Consider the following 19,420-nt stretch of genomic DNA (forward strand, 5'->3'; position numbering starts at 1 on the left):
TCATATGACTTTTAATAAGTTGCAGTTCCCACTTCTGTTTACATCACATACTAAAATGTCTGCCAGATTTTGTGAGTCTTGTACGTGAAACAGAGTGGTGTGCTGTGCAAGGCCTGTCTGGAGAATCTAGTTTCTATAATTGTGTAGAAAATATCACTATGCCTGTGAGTGATATTTATGTAAGTCAACCAATGTGCAAAAAAAAAAAAAAAAATGAATCCTCTGTTTTAAGGTGTCTTGGGTTGCCCGCGAACTTGCCTTCATGCTATTTTGAATATACTGGAGAAGGGTACTGAAACAAGGATGGGCCCTACAGCAGTACAGGAATCTCCCCATCTTGCAGAACTGTGTTATCAGGTACTGTACACAGAATATTTCCTGTTGGCAGAAGCTGAAACTAGGTTTATCATGCCTTGATTAGTAATGAGGACAGACATTGTTTTGATTTCGTAACATTTTGTTCAAAAATGCTTTTGCTGGATGTTTTTGCATACTAGAACTTTTATTCCTCCACCCATCACTATGTAAAAATGTATTACTGCACATTTACAGTATATACGGAATCTGCAATCATGCCAAAATTAATAAATGGATACTCATAAAAAAGCAAACTTAGCTTTGTATTCTCCTACTAATGTGTGACTTCCTAAGTAAACAGGATATGTTATCCTATACTTGCATTATCAATTGTTTGCATAAAGAATAAAAATAACAAATAATTCCTACTTGTAAAGAACTCACAAAATGTAGTGTGGCGTGTCTCCCCATAGCTTTGCAGTAGTAACAAATAATTGTATTCTACATGGAAATAAATTAATTTGGCATGTATACATCATTGATGAGCTAGATGCCTTGCACTTAAAAACAAATCACATAAAAATGTAAGTCAATATTCCGTGCTCAAAGCCTTTGAAATTAAAAATGACTTCAAATGGAATTCATTCACATTTGTTCTAAAGTCAGGAAGGAAGATATGTCACAAAATGAAAGAGTCATGGAATGTATTTCCTTTCTTTGGTGGAACTAAGGATCGAGAAACCTCCAGACTTTCCCAGCTTAAATGACAGGGTGGTGCTTATGTGGTACCATGGCATGTATTAATAGATGTTAATCATCTATCTGTTCTTCTAGTTTAATGGTTCCCAAACTTTTTGGCATCACACCCGCCCCTTTGATTTTTGAGAAACCATCATGCCACCCACACCTCTTCTTTGCCATCATCCAACCTGCCTTTAACAAAAAATTAAATTCCTAATTTAAAATAAACACAAAAACTTCATATAAAATGTTATTCAAAATTAAAAAATAAGCACAAATAGTTTTTACTGACCCCTTGCAGGTGCCTGGTGCAGCCCCAGCTGGCCAGGTGCCTGGTGCAGCCCCAGCTGGCCAGGTGCCTGAGCCCATACCAGCTGCCAGAGCTTCCCGCACAAACCATCTGCCTGCCTCAGACCTGCACTGTCAGCTCTGCCCGCCTGAGCCCTGCACTGCCGGGGTCAGTTGCCCTCCCAGCTGCCAGGGCCAGCTGCCAGCCTGCCCGCCTACTGGCCACCCAAGCCCTGTGCTTCCAGGACCAGCTGCTCGCCCACCAACTGCCCGCTCTAGCCGTGGGCCAGCCTCCTGAGCTGCCTGCTGAAACCCCACGCTATCAGGGCCAACCACCCGCCTGCCATCCTGAGGCACTTGAGCCCCGCACTGCTGGCGCCAGCGGCTCGAGCCACACGTTGCTGGGACCAGACGTCCACCTGCCAACCCAAGCCACCTGAGCCCCACGCTGCCAGGTCCAGCTGCCTGCCCGCTAGCCCGAGCCTTGCACTGCTGAGGCCTGCTGCCCACCTGCCAGCCCAAGCCCTGGGCTGCCGGGGCCAGCCAGCCACCCGCCAGCTCAAGTTGCTGCAGGTGCCAGCCACCAGCCCCAGCCCCACCTGAGCCCCGCAAGCCCACCAGCTGCCCAAGCTCCACAAGCCCCAAGAGCTGCCCGCCTGAGCCCCTCCTCTCCCACAAAGCCAGGCATCACAAGCCTCTCCACTCTTACCTCATCCCCTGCCCCGAGCCAAGCACCCCCAACCCTCCACCTACCCCCATCCTCCTCCTTCTCCTCCCCTGCCAACCCACACTCACGCACCTTTGCAGAAGGCAGCTATCTCCAGGTGGGTCTTTGCCAGCTGCTTGCTTTTTATAGCAGCTGTACTGGGTCACCCATGTAAAATGGCATGGGCTGAGAGCTGGAAGCAAAGGTCGGGTATTTCTTGGGGAATGATGGGGGACTGGGTTGCCTTCTGCCCCCCTGGAATTTCTTCATGCCCCTGGGGGCACACCCCCGAGTTTGGGAAACCATGCTCTAGTTCTTCAATGATATGACAGTCTAGTGTCTGAGATAAGTGAATTTGTTCACCATGAGTGTAGACCAACGGGATGTTTATTTTAAATACAGGTACAGTACTAGTTGTCATATTTTTGCATATATCTTATTTTGCATTTAGTATCTTTTAAAAAATTTGGCGCAGAACTTAGTATCTTACTTCTGTTCCAATTATCAGGTGATATATCGGTTATGTGCATGCTCAGATACCTCAGGTCCAACTATGAGATATTTGAGGACGAGCCAGGATTTCTTATTCTCTCAGTTGCAGCATTTGCCATTTTCTATCAAAGGTAAAACTTTTTATTTTTTTAAGAAATTCAGCTTATTTTATAGTGGTTTATCCTTTTGATAGTGGGGGAGGAGTCAAGATTTAAGGTGCCTCCTTAAGTGAAATGATTTAAGCCAGCTTGTCTGCTGATTTGTTCATTTAGCAAAGTAACCTCTTTATTTACTAGTCTAAAGTCTAAACTGTAGTTCCGAAGCTGTTGTATGCTATCATATCAAATTTGAAGACTGAATAGAGATGTAATATAAAGGAGGAACATGGACACATTTCAAAAATAAATTCTTTTGTCAAAATCTTTTATTAATGAGTTTTTAATGAATCCCTGTTTGCTTTGAGAATCCAGCAAATGTCTAGAGTACAGTAGAAGCTTGATTATCCAACATCCCTGTGGAAAAGTGTTTTCTGGATAATAAAATTTTCAAATTATGTGAGCAGTATCACTGGCCCTGCTCAGCTGAAGGGGAACAGTGAACAAAGCGTGCTAGTTATGCCAGTGCCAGATAACAAGGCATTTAGTATATTTGTAAGTTTCAATTTCCTTACAAATTTGTTTGATCTTGCTATGGAATCTTACTTTTTGAAAAGTAGGGGGAGGGTTTTGGAGAACCACATAGAGGGAAGGAAGTGACAAATTATTGGTTTCACTGTGCCAGTTATATATGCTGTGATTGTTATGAAATCTTATGAAGGACTTCCTTGTTTTGAATAGTTGGCTGAGATTATTTCTGATGCTGTTGTTATTTTTTTATTGAGTGGTAGATGTGTTTTAATGTTTCTACCCATTATGTCTTAGATATAATAATGAGAATAAGCTTAAAAATTAATTGGATGTATCCAAGATAGTCTAGTTGATGCAATGCATTAATTTACATCTTTTGCTATTTGTTAGTAAATGCATGTATAGTGCCATAATCCTTTCCAGAGTTTGAAAAACACTACCACTAAAATTTTACAATCCTAAATTAGAGTAACATAGAACTTGAAGATTTCTAGAGACCATTGAAGCCTGGTTAAGTTTGACTAATGGCAGCATGTAGAGTAGAGGCATGTGTGTAGCTAAATGCCACAACAAAAGGTTCCAGCAGCAGGGAGTTTGTGAGGTAAGGCTCCAATGGCTTGTAGAGTGCATAATCTGTGGGGTTCAGGTATATAGGGGCCTCTGCTCTCCTCCTCCCTTCTTATCTAGGCTGCTGCTCAACATCTGCTCTGCTGTTTATACCCTTGCTAGCTGAGCATGCAGTGTCTATTGCACACGTTGCTATAAGTGTACAGTTCGGCTGAATATATTCTGTTTCAGTTGACTATTTATCTGATATTCATCTAGATCATAAGGACACCGTAATTGGTCTAAACTGACATCTGCTCAGAAAAGGCAGAGTATTGTGCAGTGGAAGACAGTGCTGCATATTAAGGTTGCTGTAAATTCTTTGTGCATACATGTATGACTACCATGTACTGCAACTACTCCTGGCTTTGGACAATTCTTAGTCCTTAGGTTTCATATGCAAGAAGTAGGGAAAAAGTTCAGTCAGATTTTCAGTGGCTGTTAGCCAGGATGGATGGGGATGGAGTCCCCAGCTTCTGTTAGACAGAAATTGCAAATAGGTGATAAGGGATGGATCATATGATGATCTGTTTATTCCCTGAAGGGCACCTATCATTGGCCACTGTCAGAATATGGGATATTGAGATACTTTGGTTTGACCCAATGTAGACGTTTTTATAAACTTATGTTCAGATTCATTTCAGTTGGCGCACCCTCCAAAAATCCCACTCAGATAAACAATTTTCTTGCAATATGGAGTATTATTTTTACTCAGCTAAGTGATTCTTTCCATACATTCCTTACCTAGAACATGAGATTTCAGCACTAAACCAGATGTCTTGGCTGATGAAGACAGCGTCTATAGAACTGCGTGTGACGTCACTGAACCGCCAACGTTCCCACACACAGAGACTCCTGCATTTGCTGCTGGATGACATGCCTGTAAAACTTTACCTAGGTAAAATGGGGGTATGTTTTGGGAGAAAATAGGGAGACCAAGACTTGAAGTAGTGAGGAAGTCCTCTTCCCTTTCTCAGATCATACACATTTTAGTTCTTGTCCAACATTTGAAAGCCTTTCCAGTATTTGGTTTGGTACTGGCACTTTGAGAGTGAGGAATGTAGATTGCATAGTATGGAACACAGGGTTACTCTCTTTCTCCCTTCGATTCTTTTTGGTTTGGCTGTTGGTTTGTTGAAATAGCTCTGTTCATTCTTCTGTATAAATCTAGACACTTGTTTATAGAGGCCAGTAGATTAAATCAGTATGGATTTTTGGTAAAATCATATCCTGTATAAAAGTAAGATGATGCCTCATAGTTCTTGGTTGTTTTTATTTCCCAGAAGGTAGACAATCTTCCTTGCTGGCTGGTTTATATAAGGTGGTTGCCCATGCTGAAAGTCAGACAGTTTCACTCTTTCAGAAGTCTCCTGCAGCAGAGTCAAGTCCCATATTTCCCTCAGGCTTTGATGTTCTACCATTCTGATACAATATTGTACCATGACACCACTCACTGATTTAATGTTGCAACTCAAAGGCACAGATGTCACCACACTACACATTTACTTTGTTCTGCAAAACAAATGTAGAAAGGTGGCAGCAGAAAGATTCACATGATTCAAACAAATAGCATAGCTGAAGCACTGCAGAGGAAGGGCCCCATCCAGGCTAAGTTTCTCACCCATATGCCTTCACGGGTCTCAGCCCAGATGTGTTTTTTGTGATGTGGGTGTGTGATTGTTAGGAACTTGATTGAGAGCACCTGTTCATTTTACATTGGCCACCAAACAGTAATATCAATACGTAACATTCCTGTTGTATTTAACTCTTCAAAACTCTCTGTGAACATCTCTCTAAGCTGGATGGAATCTTTAGATAATACAGTCAGATGATACCTGTTTTCAGCTTTTATCATCCTGGTCTGGATTTGAACCAGTGATTGAAAAATTGACCCATCTACAGTCATGTCATGTGCCCTTTCAGGAGTAGTCAGAATGTTTACATATTTTCTCCACCTTAATTTTCTGGTTGATTGTATTTCAATATCCTTAGCTGATGGTGAAGGAGGAATGGAAGATGAAAGTCGATCAGTCAGTGCGTTTCTTCACGTTGACACTGCCTCCAAAGGTAAATGCTTTGGAGTGTCATTTCTTAGGAAGGGCTTCCCCTAGAATAGGGGGTGGGCAATAATTTTTGATGGGGGGGACACTCACAAGATTTTTTGTAAGTGGTGAAGCGCTGTGTTTTTGTGTGGAGTGGGTGCGGGGACTGGGGTGGAGGTTGGGTGCAGAAGAGAGCTCAGGGTAAGGGTATGGTACAGGAGAAGATGTGGGGTTTGAGAGATTTTGGGTGAAGGAGGGAATTGGGGCTCAGAGATGTTGCACGGGTTGTAGGTAGCAATGAAAGACCTCTCCCCTCTGCAGCCACAGGGGCCAGCCATGAGCCAGATTAAAAGACTTGGTCGGCCAGATCCAGCCTGCCGGGCATATCTAGTCTGCCCTTGATCTAGAAGATCTACTTCCAAATGAAATACGACAGACATAAGCAACAGCAACAACTGCAATATGCAGAACACTATTCTATATGAAGTAATGGATTTTAGAAAACAATTGTAATGGAGAAAATACTGGAATGGGAGAGAGGACAAGTGTAGGAGAGCAAAAAGAAGGAAGAGACAGTCCATAAGTGAACTGGAACAGTAACTATTTTGAAACTTACTGTAACACATCCCTAAGTAGTATCATTAAGTTTCTGACCGAAAATATTTGCATTTGTGTTTTTAAAAAAAAAAAAAAAAAAATTGAAAACCTAGGTGACTCAAGCTGGACTCCAAAATCAATGTGAGGCACCCAAAAACAGCTGCTAGTTCTCTGCATCTGTGAAAATCCAGCTGTTTTTATTTAACTGATGAACATTAGACACCTGGAAATTTTGGTGCATGTGTGTATATAAAATAAGAAATAACATGCTATAGAAATGAGTTAATACTGTAAGTCATAACAGACAAAAATCTGTTCTGTTAACATTGTTCCTAGTCATGGCTGCTCAGAAAGCTGTTACTGTGAGACCTGTTAAAGTGAAGAATTGCTTACACAAAGATAAGTTCAATTTCTGGTATTTCTGAACAGGTTATTAATTCATTTTTTTCCACAGTGCGAAGGAAGATCTTGAGTATCCTGGATTCAATTGACTTCAGCCAGGAGATCCCTGAACCCTTGCAGCTGGATTTTTTTGACCGTGCTCAGATTGAACAGGTCATTGCTAACTGTGAGCATAAGAATGCACGTGGGCAGGTTATCTGCAATGTCAAGGTAAGCAGTGTTTGACGGGCGCTGTCTCAGGATGTCTGTGCTGTCTTAAAAGTGATTTGGTAATTCATCAAAAGTGGCTGATGGGTTTGGGTTTCTGTTTTTATTGGTCATTTTAAACACTAACAGGATCCCTGACCCCCATGTTGGGATTTACTTTCCTAATATGATTCAGATAGTTTATTTCTTAAACTGAAAATATCTTTTAAGTTCAAAGGCTAATTTCAGTACGTGAATGCAGTTATTTTGACTGATTTTTTCACTGGCTAGATTAAAATTGATTTGGCCTTATCTGCTTAAGAATTACTGGTCTTCCGTCTGTTATTCTAATGATGGATGCTGTCAGGAGAGGTTTTTATGATCTGCAGTGTTTTTCCACTGTAAACTTCTTTTCTCCCCAATGTTAATACTGTGACATATGTTGTCATTTGTTCATATTCGTATATATTGGAGAAGCATGCAAAGACTGCATTCAGAATAATGGCTTCATTGTGCTGGGTGTTAAGCATAGAAGATGACTCAATATCTGACTTCAGTACTCTAAAGTCTGTAACATAGAGCAGATAAGGGTCAGAGAAATAGTACAGTATATATGTAAGACTAATACGTTGTCATGGCTATTTTAGTAAAATTCATGGACAGATCACAAGCAATTAACAAAAAAACCAACCAACCAAAAAAAAAAAAGGCTACTGTGACCTGTCCCTCACAAAATGGAGATGGAAGAGGGTCCTGCAGTAGCTGGGAAGTGCAGGGACCCCATTGCCCGGTAGCTGGGAGGGGTCCTCTCACTGCTATGCAGAGCTGGGAATCCATGTTCTCAGGGTAGTTGCAGGGGATCCCTGCCAGTGGCAGTAATTGAGCAGCTCAGGAGTCTCTGGTAGCTGGTCAATTTCAGAGGACTCCTGCAACTGCTGGCGTGTCCCTGCCACACATGAAGTCTGGGCTGCTGCAGGGTCCCCTGTGCTAGCAGCAGCTGGTCAGCTGCAGGGCTCCAAGCATCACAGAGGTCGCTGGAAGTCAGGGTTTCTTCAGCCTCTGTGTCATAATCTTGGCTTTACTTATAAGTGGGGCTATATGGGTGATGGTAAGAACTAGACCAAGTTGGTACCAGGTTGTTCTATGGCTTTAAAACTATAATTGTATCAGAAATCTTTGGGGCTTGTTTGGAGTAGGGAACAGTTGAAATTGAAGTGAGAAGAGGAGAAGACCATGGGAGTAAAAGAGGAGGTGGATAAAGGAAGGGGAAAAAGTTGAGAGTGAAATGAGGAATGGAGAGAGTGAGGACAACTGTTGGAGAGAGTGAATTTGAATAGTTGCTGAGTTAATAGGAGAGGGATGGGATGATGGACATGCAAAATCAAAGCAGTAAGTCTAGAACTGACTCCTAAGATGTCTCCAGTGTGCCTGCACTGTGCAGCAAATATTTCCAAACAGCTGGTATGTTTGCAATCTAGACACAGCGGTGTTTAGGTAAACCCACTTTCATTTTATTAGTTTGATTTTTTTCCACCCCCCTTCTCTTTCAATTCCAGTATCTTCACAGAGTTCTGGTTGCAGAAGTTAATGCCCTTCCAGGAATGGCAGCCATAGGACAAAGACCTTTACTTATGGAGGTAAATCTAATCAAAATAACTTAGGGCACATCTTGATAATGAGTTGATATGTTGCAGACTAGGATGTAAATCTACAGCACGCTAAATTGTTGTGCACCCACTGTTAATGTGGAACCTGCTACTGTGCACCTGTTTGCTTTGACTGTTTGAAACAGGAGAAGGTCATAGCACAGTAGGGGACTTTTAATGTCTGGTAGCAGAGTCCAGATAGCCTGTCAGTGCACAGCGCTCTAGAGCATCATAGATTTACACCCTGCTTGCAGTACACTAATTCTCCAGTTAGTGACATTCCTAATCCCATTGAATGGAATGAATAATCCTGTCGCTTTTTGTGACAAACTAAAGATATATAAGTGGTCTGTTTTTCTAAAAATTATTAACAAAAAAGTAAGACAAGCCATCTTGCAATTTGTCTCATTTTCTTTTGCTATGTAATCTAACTAAAATTTCCTTTTCGGGGGGAATCCAGGAGATCAACACAATTCTGCAGTATGTGGTGGAGCGGAATAAGCTGTTGCAGTGTCTCCATGCAAAGCGGCATGCGCTAGAGTCTTGGAGACAGCTGGTGGAAATCATACTGACTGCCTGCCCACAAGACCTCATACAGGTTGAAGACAGACAGCTGATTATCCGGGACCTCTTACAAGATGTGCACGACAAGGTAATGATCTTTTGCGGTCTACTGGGCTGTATGCATATTCAAGTTTTTCTCTTGTCACTCTGCTAGCAAAATTTCCATGTGCTGTGAAGAGAGGGAGTGCTTTGTTCATTCATTAGCAACCAAGATGACTATAGTGCAGGATGTTGACAAATGACAAAGAGGGTTCAGTCTGACTGTGAAAGCTGGAAAGACAGTCACTAGTGGGAATGTGAGTAAGAGAAATGTAATGTTTTGTGAAGTGGAGAATCCTGAGGGACAGTGGACCCCCAGATGGGGGGGATAAAAAACACTTGAGATGTTAGTTCATTCCATTTGGATGATTAGGTGTAGGTTCCATTTTTTATTTCTCTCAGACAAAAAATATGTTCCACATACAAATGCAAAAATTTGATTCTGTGGTAGGGAGGGACTTTTAAAAATGTAATGAATCATTTTGTAGCTAAAATCTCTTGGGATATTTTATCACTGAATTATTACAGTGATAGTCAAAGCACACTGAATTCCCAGAGTTTTTGGAGATGAGCAGCTAAATCATCTGCTTCTTTCAAACGTGTGTGTTGTTTATTATGTTTAAAATTGATTTTTTTTTTAACTAAAACTTTATTAATTTGGCAACTCAATAATTTTGCAAGAGAACAAAGAAATAATTGTGCCAAATAATTGTATATGTATCAAAAGGCAAGATAGGAAAAGAATTTGGTGGCAAAGGATTTTTTTGTAAATGGGTAGTTGAGAAGGTAATGTTATTATTTAAAGAGACAAATGAAGGACTGGCTTTGTCCCCTTCCCAAGGAGTTCTTGGGGCTGCTCTCAGATGGAGGCCAAGTTTTTCTGAATTGTCTTGTTGGAGCTTTTTTGTAATATAACATGGCTGAATTGTTTGTTCTTATGTGAAATAGTTTATAATCAGGCTTTAATCTATCCCCCTTATGCCTCTCCCTTCTGTTTCCCTGCCCAAGTATAAAAGTTATGTTTGTAGTTCAGGAGAATGAGACCTAAAGGCTAATAGTCTGATACACACATTATATAATTATGCTTTTTCTGAAAAACGACACCGTGTTCTGTTTGATTTATTTTGTGTAAAAAATCTTTCATTTCTAATTTAGTAAAATAGAAAGATATGTCCCTTTTGCCTGCGGAAATTTATGTAGATGTGGGCAGCTGAGTAAGTGGTCTAATATCAAGGTTCCCGCTAATATTATCTGTTCATGGTGTGGATTTTTTCCATGTGCAAAATAAATTGTGTGCACTGAGACACATGTGAGTGCACATGACATGTAAAACCTAGCCGTGTACTATCAGCTGGGCAGCACTTGAATTTCTGTGCGGCTGGCTATGCACACGTGCAGCTTACAGGGAACATTGTCTAATCCCTCCTGAAATCATGCATGTGCTTTTTTCTCCCCTGCCCAACTTCTTTCTTCTTAAGATCCTGGATGATGATGCAGCTCAGGAATTAATGCCCGTGGTGGCAGGAGCTGTGTTCACCCTTACTGCCCACTTGAGCCAGTCTGTGCGCACAGAGCAAAAGCGGCCACTGGTAGTCCCAGTGCCTGGACACTCCCAGTATGTATTGATGCTGGATGGTTCTCTCGCCTCGTCTCCTGGTTCAGAGGGCATATCTGCAGGTTTCACTTCCATTGGTGACTCCTCCCTCCATATCATCTTAAAAAAACTGCTAGATTTCATTTTGAAAACAGGTATGTTAAAGCACAAAACAATTCCACTGTTGGTAGATTCTAACAACCAAGACTGCACAGATGTACTATGAACCCCCTTATATCATTGGCTTGAACTTTTTTGTGCCACTAACAGAGATGCCTCTTTCAGAGTTACATGTATAGACCTCTTGCAAGCTGTATTGCTGTGAGGAGAGAGTTATTGAACATCTATCTTCAAACTTAGAATTATTGAGTAGAGAGCTGTGTGCGTGTGGAGGCGTGTATATAAGGGGGCTGAATGTAGCAGTGGGTATAACTAAGACTATAACTAACTCTGCAACTAAGGCTCATATTTTTGTTATGGATAATTTTAGCAAAGGTCATGACTGGTAATGAAAAATTCAGAGAAGCCTGTGACCTGTGCCTGACATTTATGAAAAAGATCCATGACGAAAGGGGACCCTGGGTAGTTACTAGTGGGCTGGGAGCTCAGAGCTCCATGCCCCCCACTCCTCTGCTGCCCATGGATGCAGAGACCTCCAGAAGTCCCTCCCTGCCTCTCTCTGCACAGGAGAGTGTCAGGGTTCCCCCTTTACCACCTGCAGCAACCAGGAGCCGGGGGGGTGGGGGTCGGGGTCTGCCCTGTGGCACTCAGTGGCTGAGAGATGTGGGAATTCCCTACTGCTCATGTACCCCACGGCTCCCTGCCTTTGTGGGTAGCAGGGGATCCGGCAGCTCCTAGCTGGTGTTGGCTGAAGTCACTGGAGTCTTTTGAGGTTCCAGATTTCGTAACTTCTGTGATTTCCATGACAAAGTTGCAGGCTTCATTATAACTTATGGGACAAGATCTTGCTTTGCTAAATTCATTCTCAAAATTTGTATCAGTACGGGAGTGGAAGGCTCTTATATAAGAAAACATAATTTTTCATTTGTTTTGCTACTTCCAGCACTAACTTTTTGGAACTAAATTAAGGGGAGGGACACAGGTGGTATTAATAGAATAATTACTCAGTTTTTACCAATTTGTTTCCTGTTACAAATAACTCTTTCCTGTGAGCAGGTGGTGGATTCCAACGAGTAAGAACACACTTGTACGGGTCACTGCTTTATTACTTACAGATTGCCCAGAGACCAGATGAACCAGACACCTTAGAAGCAGGTAGGGTACAATGGTCTTTTTAGAAAAATATGACCAATTGTGTATCAAATCCAGTGTTGGTTGTTATCCCACCATGTTAGAATTAAATCAGGGCATAGTATCATCAAATGCTGTTTCTAAGTGCTCACTCAGCCTATTATGTGCCATGATTTTAGGATTTCACGACATCAAACACTAAAATGGGATCTGTTATTCAATATCAATGTAACAGTCGTGGACCATCATTACAAATGTGTTAAATGGCTCAGGACCCATTGGTTAAAATTATTGGAAGCTGTTGAAAAACTTCCTTTGCGCTTCTGCCAATGCACACTCTCAATGTTTTGTTTGGAAATACAGGAATCTCTTGATGCTGTTGGTAGTGTTATTGTGCTTCTAGCTGAAGATGACTGGAAGGGAATTCATTTTCAACGTCAGTTGAGACTGCCCTGCGTCTGCAAACCACACACTTTTTCTGTCTAGGGGCTGAATTCTTTGCTTCTTCAGCATTCCTAGCCACTGCTGAGTCTCAAAGCAAGAATTCAAACTTGAATCTCTTGCAAGGACGTTCATACTACCGCTGCCATGATTTTATTGATGCTGGGAATTGCAGTGATTGAATTGTCAGTAAACCAGATAGAATTACTTTACAGTTTATCAGTTGCTTTGACCATAACACTTTTCCACTGGATGCACCTTGTTTGCTTGCCTTAAGTTTGATTGCATTGATTTCAGCAGATATTTGTTAAGTTTAGTCAAAAGAGTTTGCATGTATGTGTATTTTATCCTATTGTTAAGTCTTTCTGACTAGACTATCCAAGGAGAGGGGAGATATAAATCACGCGCGCGCGCACACATACACACACTCTGTGTGTGTGTGTGTGTATTTTCTGGCCACAGTAATGGCTTTTAGGGCAGAATATATTTATACAGGAATCTTTTTACTTGAACATAAACCTCCTCCCCCATTACTGAGATTTTATATAGCTTGCATTTTTTATGTGTATGGAGGAATGTGCACCACCCTAGAAACAAAACCTAGTTGTGGGCTATCTGCTAATCAGCTGGGCGGCTTTTGAATTTCTCCTGAGCAGCTGCACAAGTGCGCAGCTTTCTTTAATGTCATGAAAGAAGTGGTTACAACTTTGCTGCCTATAGGTTGATGTTTTGCTGCATCTAAACCCTTCCACCCTTCTGCAGCTCCTTTAATTCTGTTTTTATAGCCAAGAAAACAATGTGGGAACGTCTTACAGCTCCAGAGGATGCATTCAGTAAACTGCAGAGAGAAAACATGGCAATTATTGAAAGCTACGGTGCTGCCCTCATGGAGGTGGTCTGCAGAGATGCCTGTGATGGTCATGAGATAGGCCGGGTACACAAATATTTCTTTGTAGCCTAAGTTTGTTTTTTTAAAGGGATGCTCTTTAGCTATATAAGTACACATTTGATGATAACTTTGAAATTGTTATTTAGTGAATATTACAAATATCTGTGGAAATAAAATCATATGACAGTGTAGATTAAAAAAACTCGTTATTTTGATATAGTCCATGCACGGCAATGTGAGAGGTCATGCTGCTAGCTCATGCCGTTGTAGAGATAGTATGGCCAAGAGGACGGAGCATCAGAATGGAAGCTAAGACTTGTTGAAGCCAATGTCCGGATCTGATAATGACCTACTGTTTGAATTGGGCAGACTTCTTGAGGTGGGAGGGATAGCTCAGTGGTTAGAGCATTGACTTTGTAAACCCAGGGAAATGAATTCAGTCCTGGAGCGGGGGCCATTTAGGGGTCTGGGGCAAATAGATGTAAAAAAAAAAAAATTGTCAGGATGGTGAGCTAGGTCCTGCTGTGAGTGCAGGGGACTCGACTCCATAAGCTCTCAAGGTGCCTTCCAGCTCTATGAGATAAGTATATCTCTGCATATTTGGTTTCCTTGTGTCTGTTTCCTTACTTACAAAATGTGAATAAAATCCTCACAGGGGCATCATCATTTTCAAAAACTGTGTTTAAAGATAGTTTCAGGTGTTTCACTGGCTTAACTTTCATGTTTTATTTTATACCATCATATTTTCAGTTTTTAAACATGATCCTTTCTTCTCCTACTGTATGAAAGGTCCATTCACCCAAGGAAAGGAGTGAAATTGCTGAGACAGGTAGTTTTGTCATATGAGCAAGTAAACAAACTGAAGAGGGAGAATGTTTACCCTATTTTTTAGTTGTAGTTAGGTTAGATAATACTTGTAATATGAGTAGGTTAAAAAAAATCAAATATAAATATTTTCGATAGATAAGTGTCCCTGTAATGTTTGTAATCATTTTGAAGGTATTCCATCTATCGAGTAATACACAACAAAGGGAGTAAAGTTGGCTTCCTCTGTATACTAAACCACAGGAACTAGACGATGCAGTAACTTCCAAATAAAATCCCATGTTAATATGGCAGAAAAATAGATTCGGTTTTGTTAATAGGTTATTACAAACAATGGACCAATAAATTCACTGCTTGTTTCTAGACAAGTATTAGAAATCTCAGCATTCTGGCTAATTGATATAATTTTTTGTTTTGTTTTGTTGTTTTTAGATGCTAGCACTGGCTTTACTTGATCGCATTGTCTCAGTAGACAAGCAGCAGCAATGGCTCTTGTATCTCTCCAACAGTGGCTATTTGAAGGTGCTTGTGGATAGCCTAGCGGATGATGACCTCACTCTTCAGAGCTTACTCACACCTCAGCCTCCTTTACTGAAAGCTCTGTACACGTATGAGTCCAAAATGGTAAGAGCTCACTAGGGGCTGTTTTCTTCTCAAATGAAAGCTGCTTTCCTGGGCTTCACATTCTTGATAAGCATACATGTCCAGTTAACAAATTACACATTAAAAATTATATGAGCTTTTCTTTTTTAACATGATCTGCATTCAACATGTGGTATTTTCAACATCAGCAAAAGCTCTTCTGCAGAGAGTAGATGTATTTTGGGATAGTGGTGAAAGTGAGGGGGGCGAGAACATTAATGTAAATGGAGTCTCACTGTAAGTCCATGTGACTTTTTTTTTTCCCCCTGTTCCCTTTTATACTCTAGGCATTCTTGACCAGAGTGGCTAAAATTCCACAGGGTGCATTAGAGTTGCTGAGGTCTGGAGTGATTGTGAGGCTTGCACAGTGTCAGGTGTATGACATGCGGCCAGAGACAGATCATCAGGGGTAGGTGTCAAAACATTTGATCCTTTGAGTGCTAAAGCATAAAATCCGTTTGTGGGGGAGGCAAAAATCACCAACTTTTGTAGTATTTCATCCTTCTTTCAAAAAAAACCTCCTGGTTATTTCTCAGTAGCTAAATCCAAGCTATCCTGTGTTGGCCTGAGAAATCCTGGTTTACCAGGCATAAAGGGTAAATTATGGCACTTTCCAGTTGGCACCAGGATCTGAAGCCCTCTAACTTATCTGATTCTGTGGAAAGCAGTCCAAAAGTTTTTAAATGTAAGTTAAGTTCTGCTAGTTTAGAGGTGTAGTTGCTGAAAGCTACAGCAGTGAAAATTAGTATTGTTTTAAAGCAGGGGTGGCCAAACTTTTTTCATCAGGGGCCAGTTGGCAATTTTTTATATGTTCTGGGGGTTGAACACAGACTAGCCCCAAAACGCCCTCCCACCCACGCCCCCTGGCTTAACCCCTCTCAGCCCCAAACTGCCTCCCCATCTCCAGGCTTAACTACATAAAATATCAAAGTCACTTTGTAATCACATGGGTGGATCTAATTTTCTCCACATGCACATTTTTCAAGAATCATTTTTCAATTAATGTTTCATATTGTAAAAAAAGTAACACAAGAATTTTAAACTGCCCCCAGGCTTAACCCCTCTCAGCCCCAAATTGCCCCCCCCCCCAACCTACCTCACACAGGAGCTCCACATGCTGCTGCTGCTCCCTGTTGCACCTTCACGAGGCTGCTGCCGTGGCTGTATGACTCTGCCCCAGCCCTCCTACTCCCTTCTACCATGTACAGCGCGGGTGGTTCCCTGTCCTGCTGTGCTGAAATAATGGGACTTAATTTAATTGGTTGAACAGCCAGATCCCTCCTACCGGCTGTTCAACCAATTAAATTGAGTCCCATTATTTTAGTGCGGCAGGGCAGGGAACTAGAGGAGGAGTCAGAGGTGGCAGCATCTGGAGCTGTTAAAGAGCTACATGCGGTTCTGGAGCTGCAGGTTGCCAACCACTCGCCCTACATCTGGCTGTAAAAATGGCATCACTGCCAGCTCTGTGGGCTGGATGGAAACGCTCTGTGGGCTGCATTCTGGCCCATGGGCCATGTGTTGGCCACCCCTGGTTTAAACCATTTTTCTATATTTACTTATTTTATTTAATTTTTGAGCGATCTGAAGTAGTTTGAAGGTTGTGTTTAGAGCCTATATTTGATGCCTTCTCTTCTTTCCTCACTGTAGTAAAACACTGTACACTAAACATATACTATTGAAATAAATTTAATTTCCAAGTTGCTTCATGTATTTGTAATTATAAGTGATCATGGAGTTCCTGTGAGTTGTACAGTGTTGTTGAATTAGTTAATAAGAGTCACTTAGGTACTGCCTAACTTTCCTGGCAAAGGGTTTGTATGTCTAATTATTTTTAAGGTGCTAGCAATTAAGAGCAGAAGCTCAGGTGGACAACGTCTGTTGTTGTGGAGACACAGTGTGCAACTTTTGGTTGTAAGATGGGTGGGTGAATAATTTGTGGGTTTAGGGGAAAATCACCTTGCCTAATTTCCAAACCTAATACTCGCTTTAGATTTCAAAGGCAATCTTTGCAACAAAAAGAGTCAGAAACCTTTTAAAGAAAGGCACTTCGATAAACACTGAGGTCTAAATATGTCAGTGGGAGTGTACAAACTCTATTGGAATCTGAAAGGAATGTTGTAGAAGCATTTGTTTTCATTGAGGACGATGGAGGAAAACAATTTTGGTATTATAGACCAAGTCCATCTGATTAATTTAGATGTTTTTAAAGAAACAGTGTCTTCTAATTAAGACAAAGCAGCATTCTGAGGGCGTTAAAAAGGACTGTGTGTCAAATTGACCTTATACTGAAACACAAACTAGTCGTTACTAAGGAGCTGTTATTGGGAATTGTTTCCATGCCCTGTGGGGTACTTGCAAGCTGCCTGTGTGTGCGGTCTCCAGTCTCATTCAACTATTCATACCTTTCGTCTTAAACCTCAACAGAATGTTTGGAATGAGAGATCCCCCTGTCTTCATTCCCGCTCCTGTGGAGCGCTATCGCCAGATTCTTCTCCCAGCTCTCCAGCTGTGTCAGGTGATCCTTACCTCCAGCATGGCACAGCATCTGCAGGCAGCTGGACAGGTAAGCTGAGAGGTCTAGAATTATCTTTCAGTGTCCAACATTGGCTGATGGTGGTAGAACCATGGATGTTACTGAACCAGAGAGCCCGAGATTGGGAGGCTACTAGTGGGAGAGCTGGGTGGAACCTGGTGATAGGGGAGCCCAGTGGCTGCGTGCAGGGAAGCTCGGCACTTGCATGGCATGCAGCCAAGGGGTCCCCAGGGCTGGAGTGGGGGACCAGCGGGGCAAAGTGGAGCTGGCAGCAAGGAGGGGCAGCAGGTTGGGGGGCCGGAGGCAGGGGACCTCCCCTTATCCAACCAGTTTCCTCATTTGGGACCAGTGAAATCCCAAGGGTGCCTGATGAGGGAGGTGCCACCTGTATTTGTTTTGCAGTTACATTTTGTTTATAATGACTTCATCCATATGAAACATTGCGTTTAAGTTCTGATTTTATTCATTAGATTATTATTCAATTTGTTTCATCACTCACGTTTTCCTTCCTCATTTCTGTGGTTCAGGTTTTGCAGTTTCTAATATCCCATTCAGATACTATCCAGGCGATCCTCCGGTGTCAAGATATCAGTGCAGGCTCGCTTCAGGAACTAGCCCTTCTGACGGGAATAATCAGCAATGCAGCTCTGCCTGGTAGGACCACATCTTAGATTGCAAAAACTCCAACGTTGTCACAATTGTGTGACGTAGAAATAATCAAACTTTTGTGACTGATGTACTGTCAAAGGACTAAGGTGCACCATGGAAAATCTGTTTAAAATTGTATCTAGACTTGTAGGCTCGACTTGCCTGCTGTATTTGCATAATAATACCTAATATTTGCACAATGCTTTCAGTCTTCTAATACTCATCTTCACAATGCAACCAGTAGGTAGATACAAGGAGATTGTTCAGTCAGTCCACTTTACAACTGAGGAAACTGAAGCATGGGAAACAATTTGCGTAGAATAATTTAGCTTATATCTTAGTTGGAAATATTTACTAAATTTTTATTTATTAAAAGGGTTTTGGGGTTTTCTTTGGTTGACAGGGAGGTACTGTAGGTTAGTGCACTGACCTCCTCTCTCTGGGGATCTGCCTTCGTGAAAGTAACTGGTCATTGTTGTGCTGGGTTTGGTCCTCCATCTTTTTCTTTGAGTGCCCCTTTGTGTGCTATAAAAACTCCACAGTCCACCTGTGCCACAGCTACTGATTTTCTGCATAAAAAAGCCAGCGCCAACATTAAGGGGTGGCAAAGCAGGACAATTGCCTGGGGCCTCATGTCCAGTGGAGCTAAGCTGCTCAGTCTTCTGCTTTAGCCCCAGGTGGCAGGCTTGGGTACCTGGCCCTGCGTGGTTGGCATTAAGCTTTCTGCCCTAGGCCCCAGTGAGTCTAGTACTGGTCCTGCTTCATGGACTCTTATGAAATCTGCTCAGGACCCCAGATGGGCCTCTGATTGACTACCACAGCTCTTGAGCTTTGTGGACATAGTTGGGCTCTTCCTAAATTCACCATGCTATGTTTTGTCATGATTGGCAATGTTTTCCTCACAGGGGGCCTATGACTAGAATAACAAGGCTGCATAGTGCCAGAGTTCGTTGGGTTAGCTGTATGAAAGACTTGCACAACTGCCAATTCTTCGCAAAGGCCTCATTTTTTCATAAGAGCAAAAATTCACTCTGAAACTTTATTTAAAAAATGTATATAGTACTACTCAATAAATATTGTAATTATGTAATCACGCATTTCTTTCTAGCTACAGCTAGACAGCAAAACATTTTTCACAAAAATGTGGAAAAGTTTTGTTTTGATGGAGATTTTCTGGCCAGCTCTATTAGTTAAATATAAAATACTAAACCATAAATGTTTTTAATTGGAACAAACCCCTCACACCCTGTATTCTGTCATATCTGTTTTGTTAGGTGTGTTAGGTGAATTTGACATTGATGTTAATGAAGGGACACAAATGGAGCTACAGGGGCACATAGGACGATTTCAGGTAACTAAATTTTA

The 19,420-nt window shown here is 41.8% G+C and overlaps 1 protein-coding gene across 1 annotated transcript in view; it reads left to right on the forward strand.

Moving 5' to 3' along the window:
• NUP205 (nucleoporin 205) overlaps positions 1-19,420 on the forward strand; it is a 73,949-nt gene that overhangs the window by 44,244 nt on the left and 10,285 nt on the right. Inside the window, exons 22-36 of the mRNA XM_075011241.1 lie at positions 233-357; positions 2,541-2,655; positions 4,505-4,654; positions 5,749-5,823; positions 6,850-7,007; positions 8,540-8,620; positions 9,090-9,281; positions 10,711-10,981; positions 12,003-12,101; positions 13,304-13,452; positions 14,665-14,856; positions 15,162-15,283; positions 17,299-17,437; positions 17,935-18,061; positions 19,330-19,406. Of these exons, the coding sequence (XP_074867342.1) occupies positions 233-357; positions 2,541-2,655; positions 4,505-4,654; positions 5,749-5,823; positions 6,850-7,007; positions 8,540-8,620; positions 9,090-9,281; positions 10,711-10,981; positions 12,003-12,101; positions 13,304-13,452; positions 14,665-14,856; positions 15,162-15,283; positions 17,299-17,437; positions 17,935-18,061; positions 19,330-19,406 (2,072 nt within the window). The remainder of the gene's footprint in view (positions 1-232; positions 358-2,540; positions 2,656-4,504; positions 4,655-5,748; positions 5,824-6,849; positions 7,008-8,539; positions 8,621-9,089; positions 9,282-10,710; positions 10,982-12,002; positions 12,102-13,303; positions 13,453-14,664; positions 14,857-15,161; positions 15,284-17,298; positions 17,438-17,934; positions 18,062-19,329; positions 19,407-19,420) is intronic.

This window comes from Carettochelys insculpta, chromosome 1 (genome assembly GCF_033958435.1).
Source record: "Carettochelys insculpta isolate YL-2023 chromosome 1, ASM3395843v1, whole genome shotgun sequence".
Taxonomy (NCBI): Eukaryota; Metazoa; Chordata; order Testudines; family Carettochelyidae; genus Carettochelys; species Carettochelys insculpta.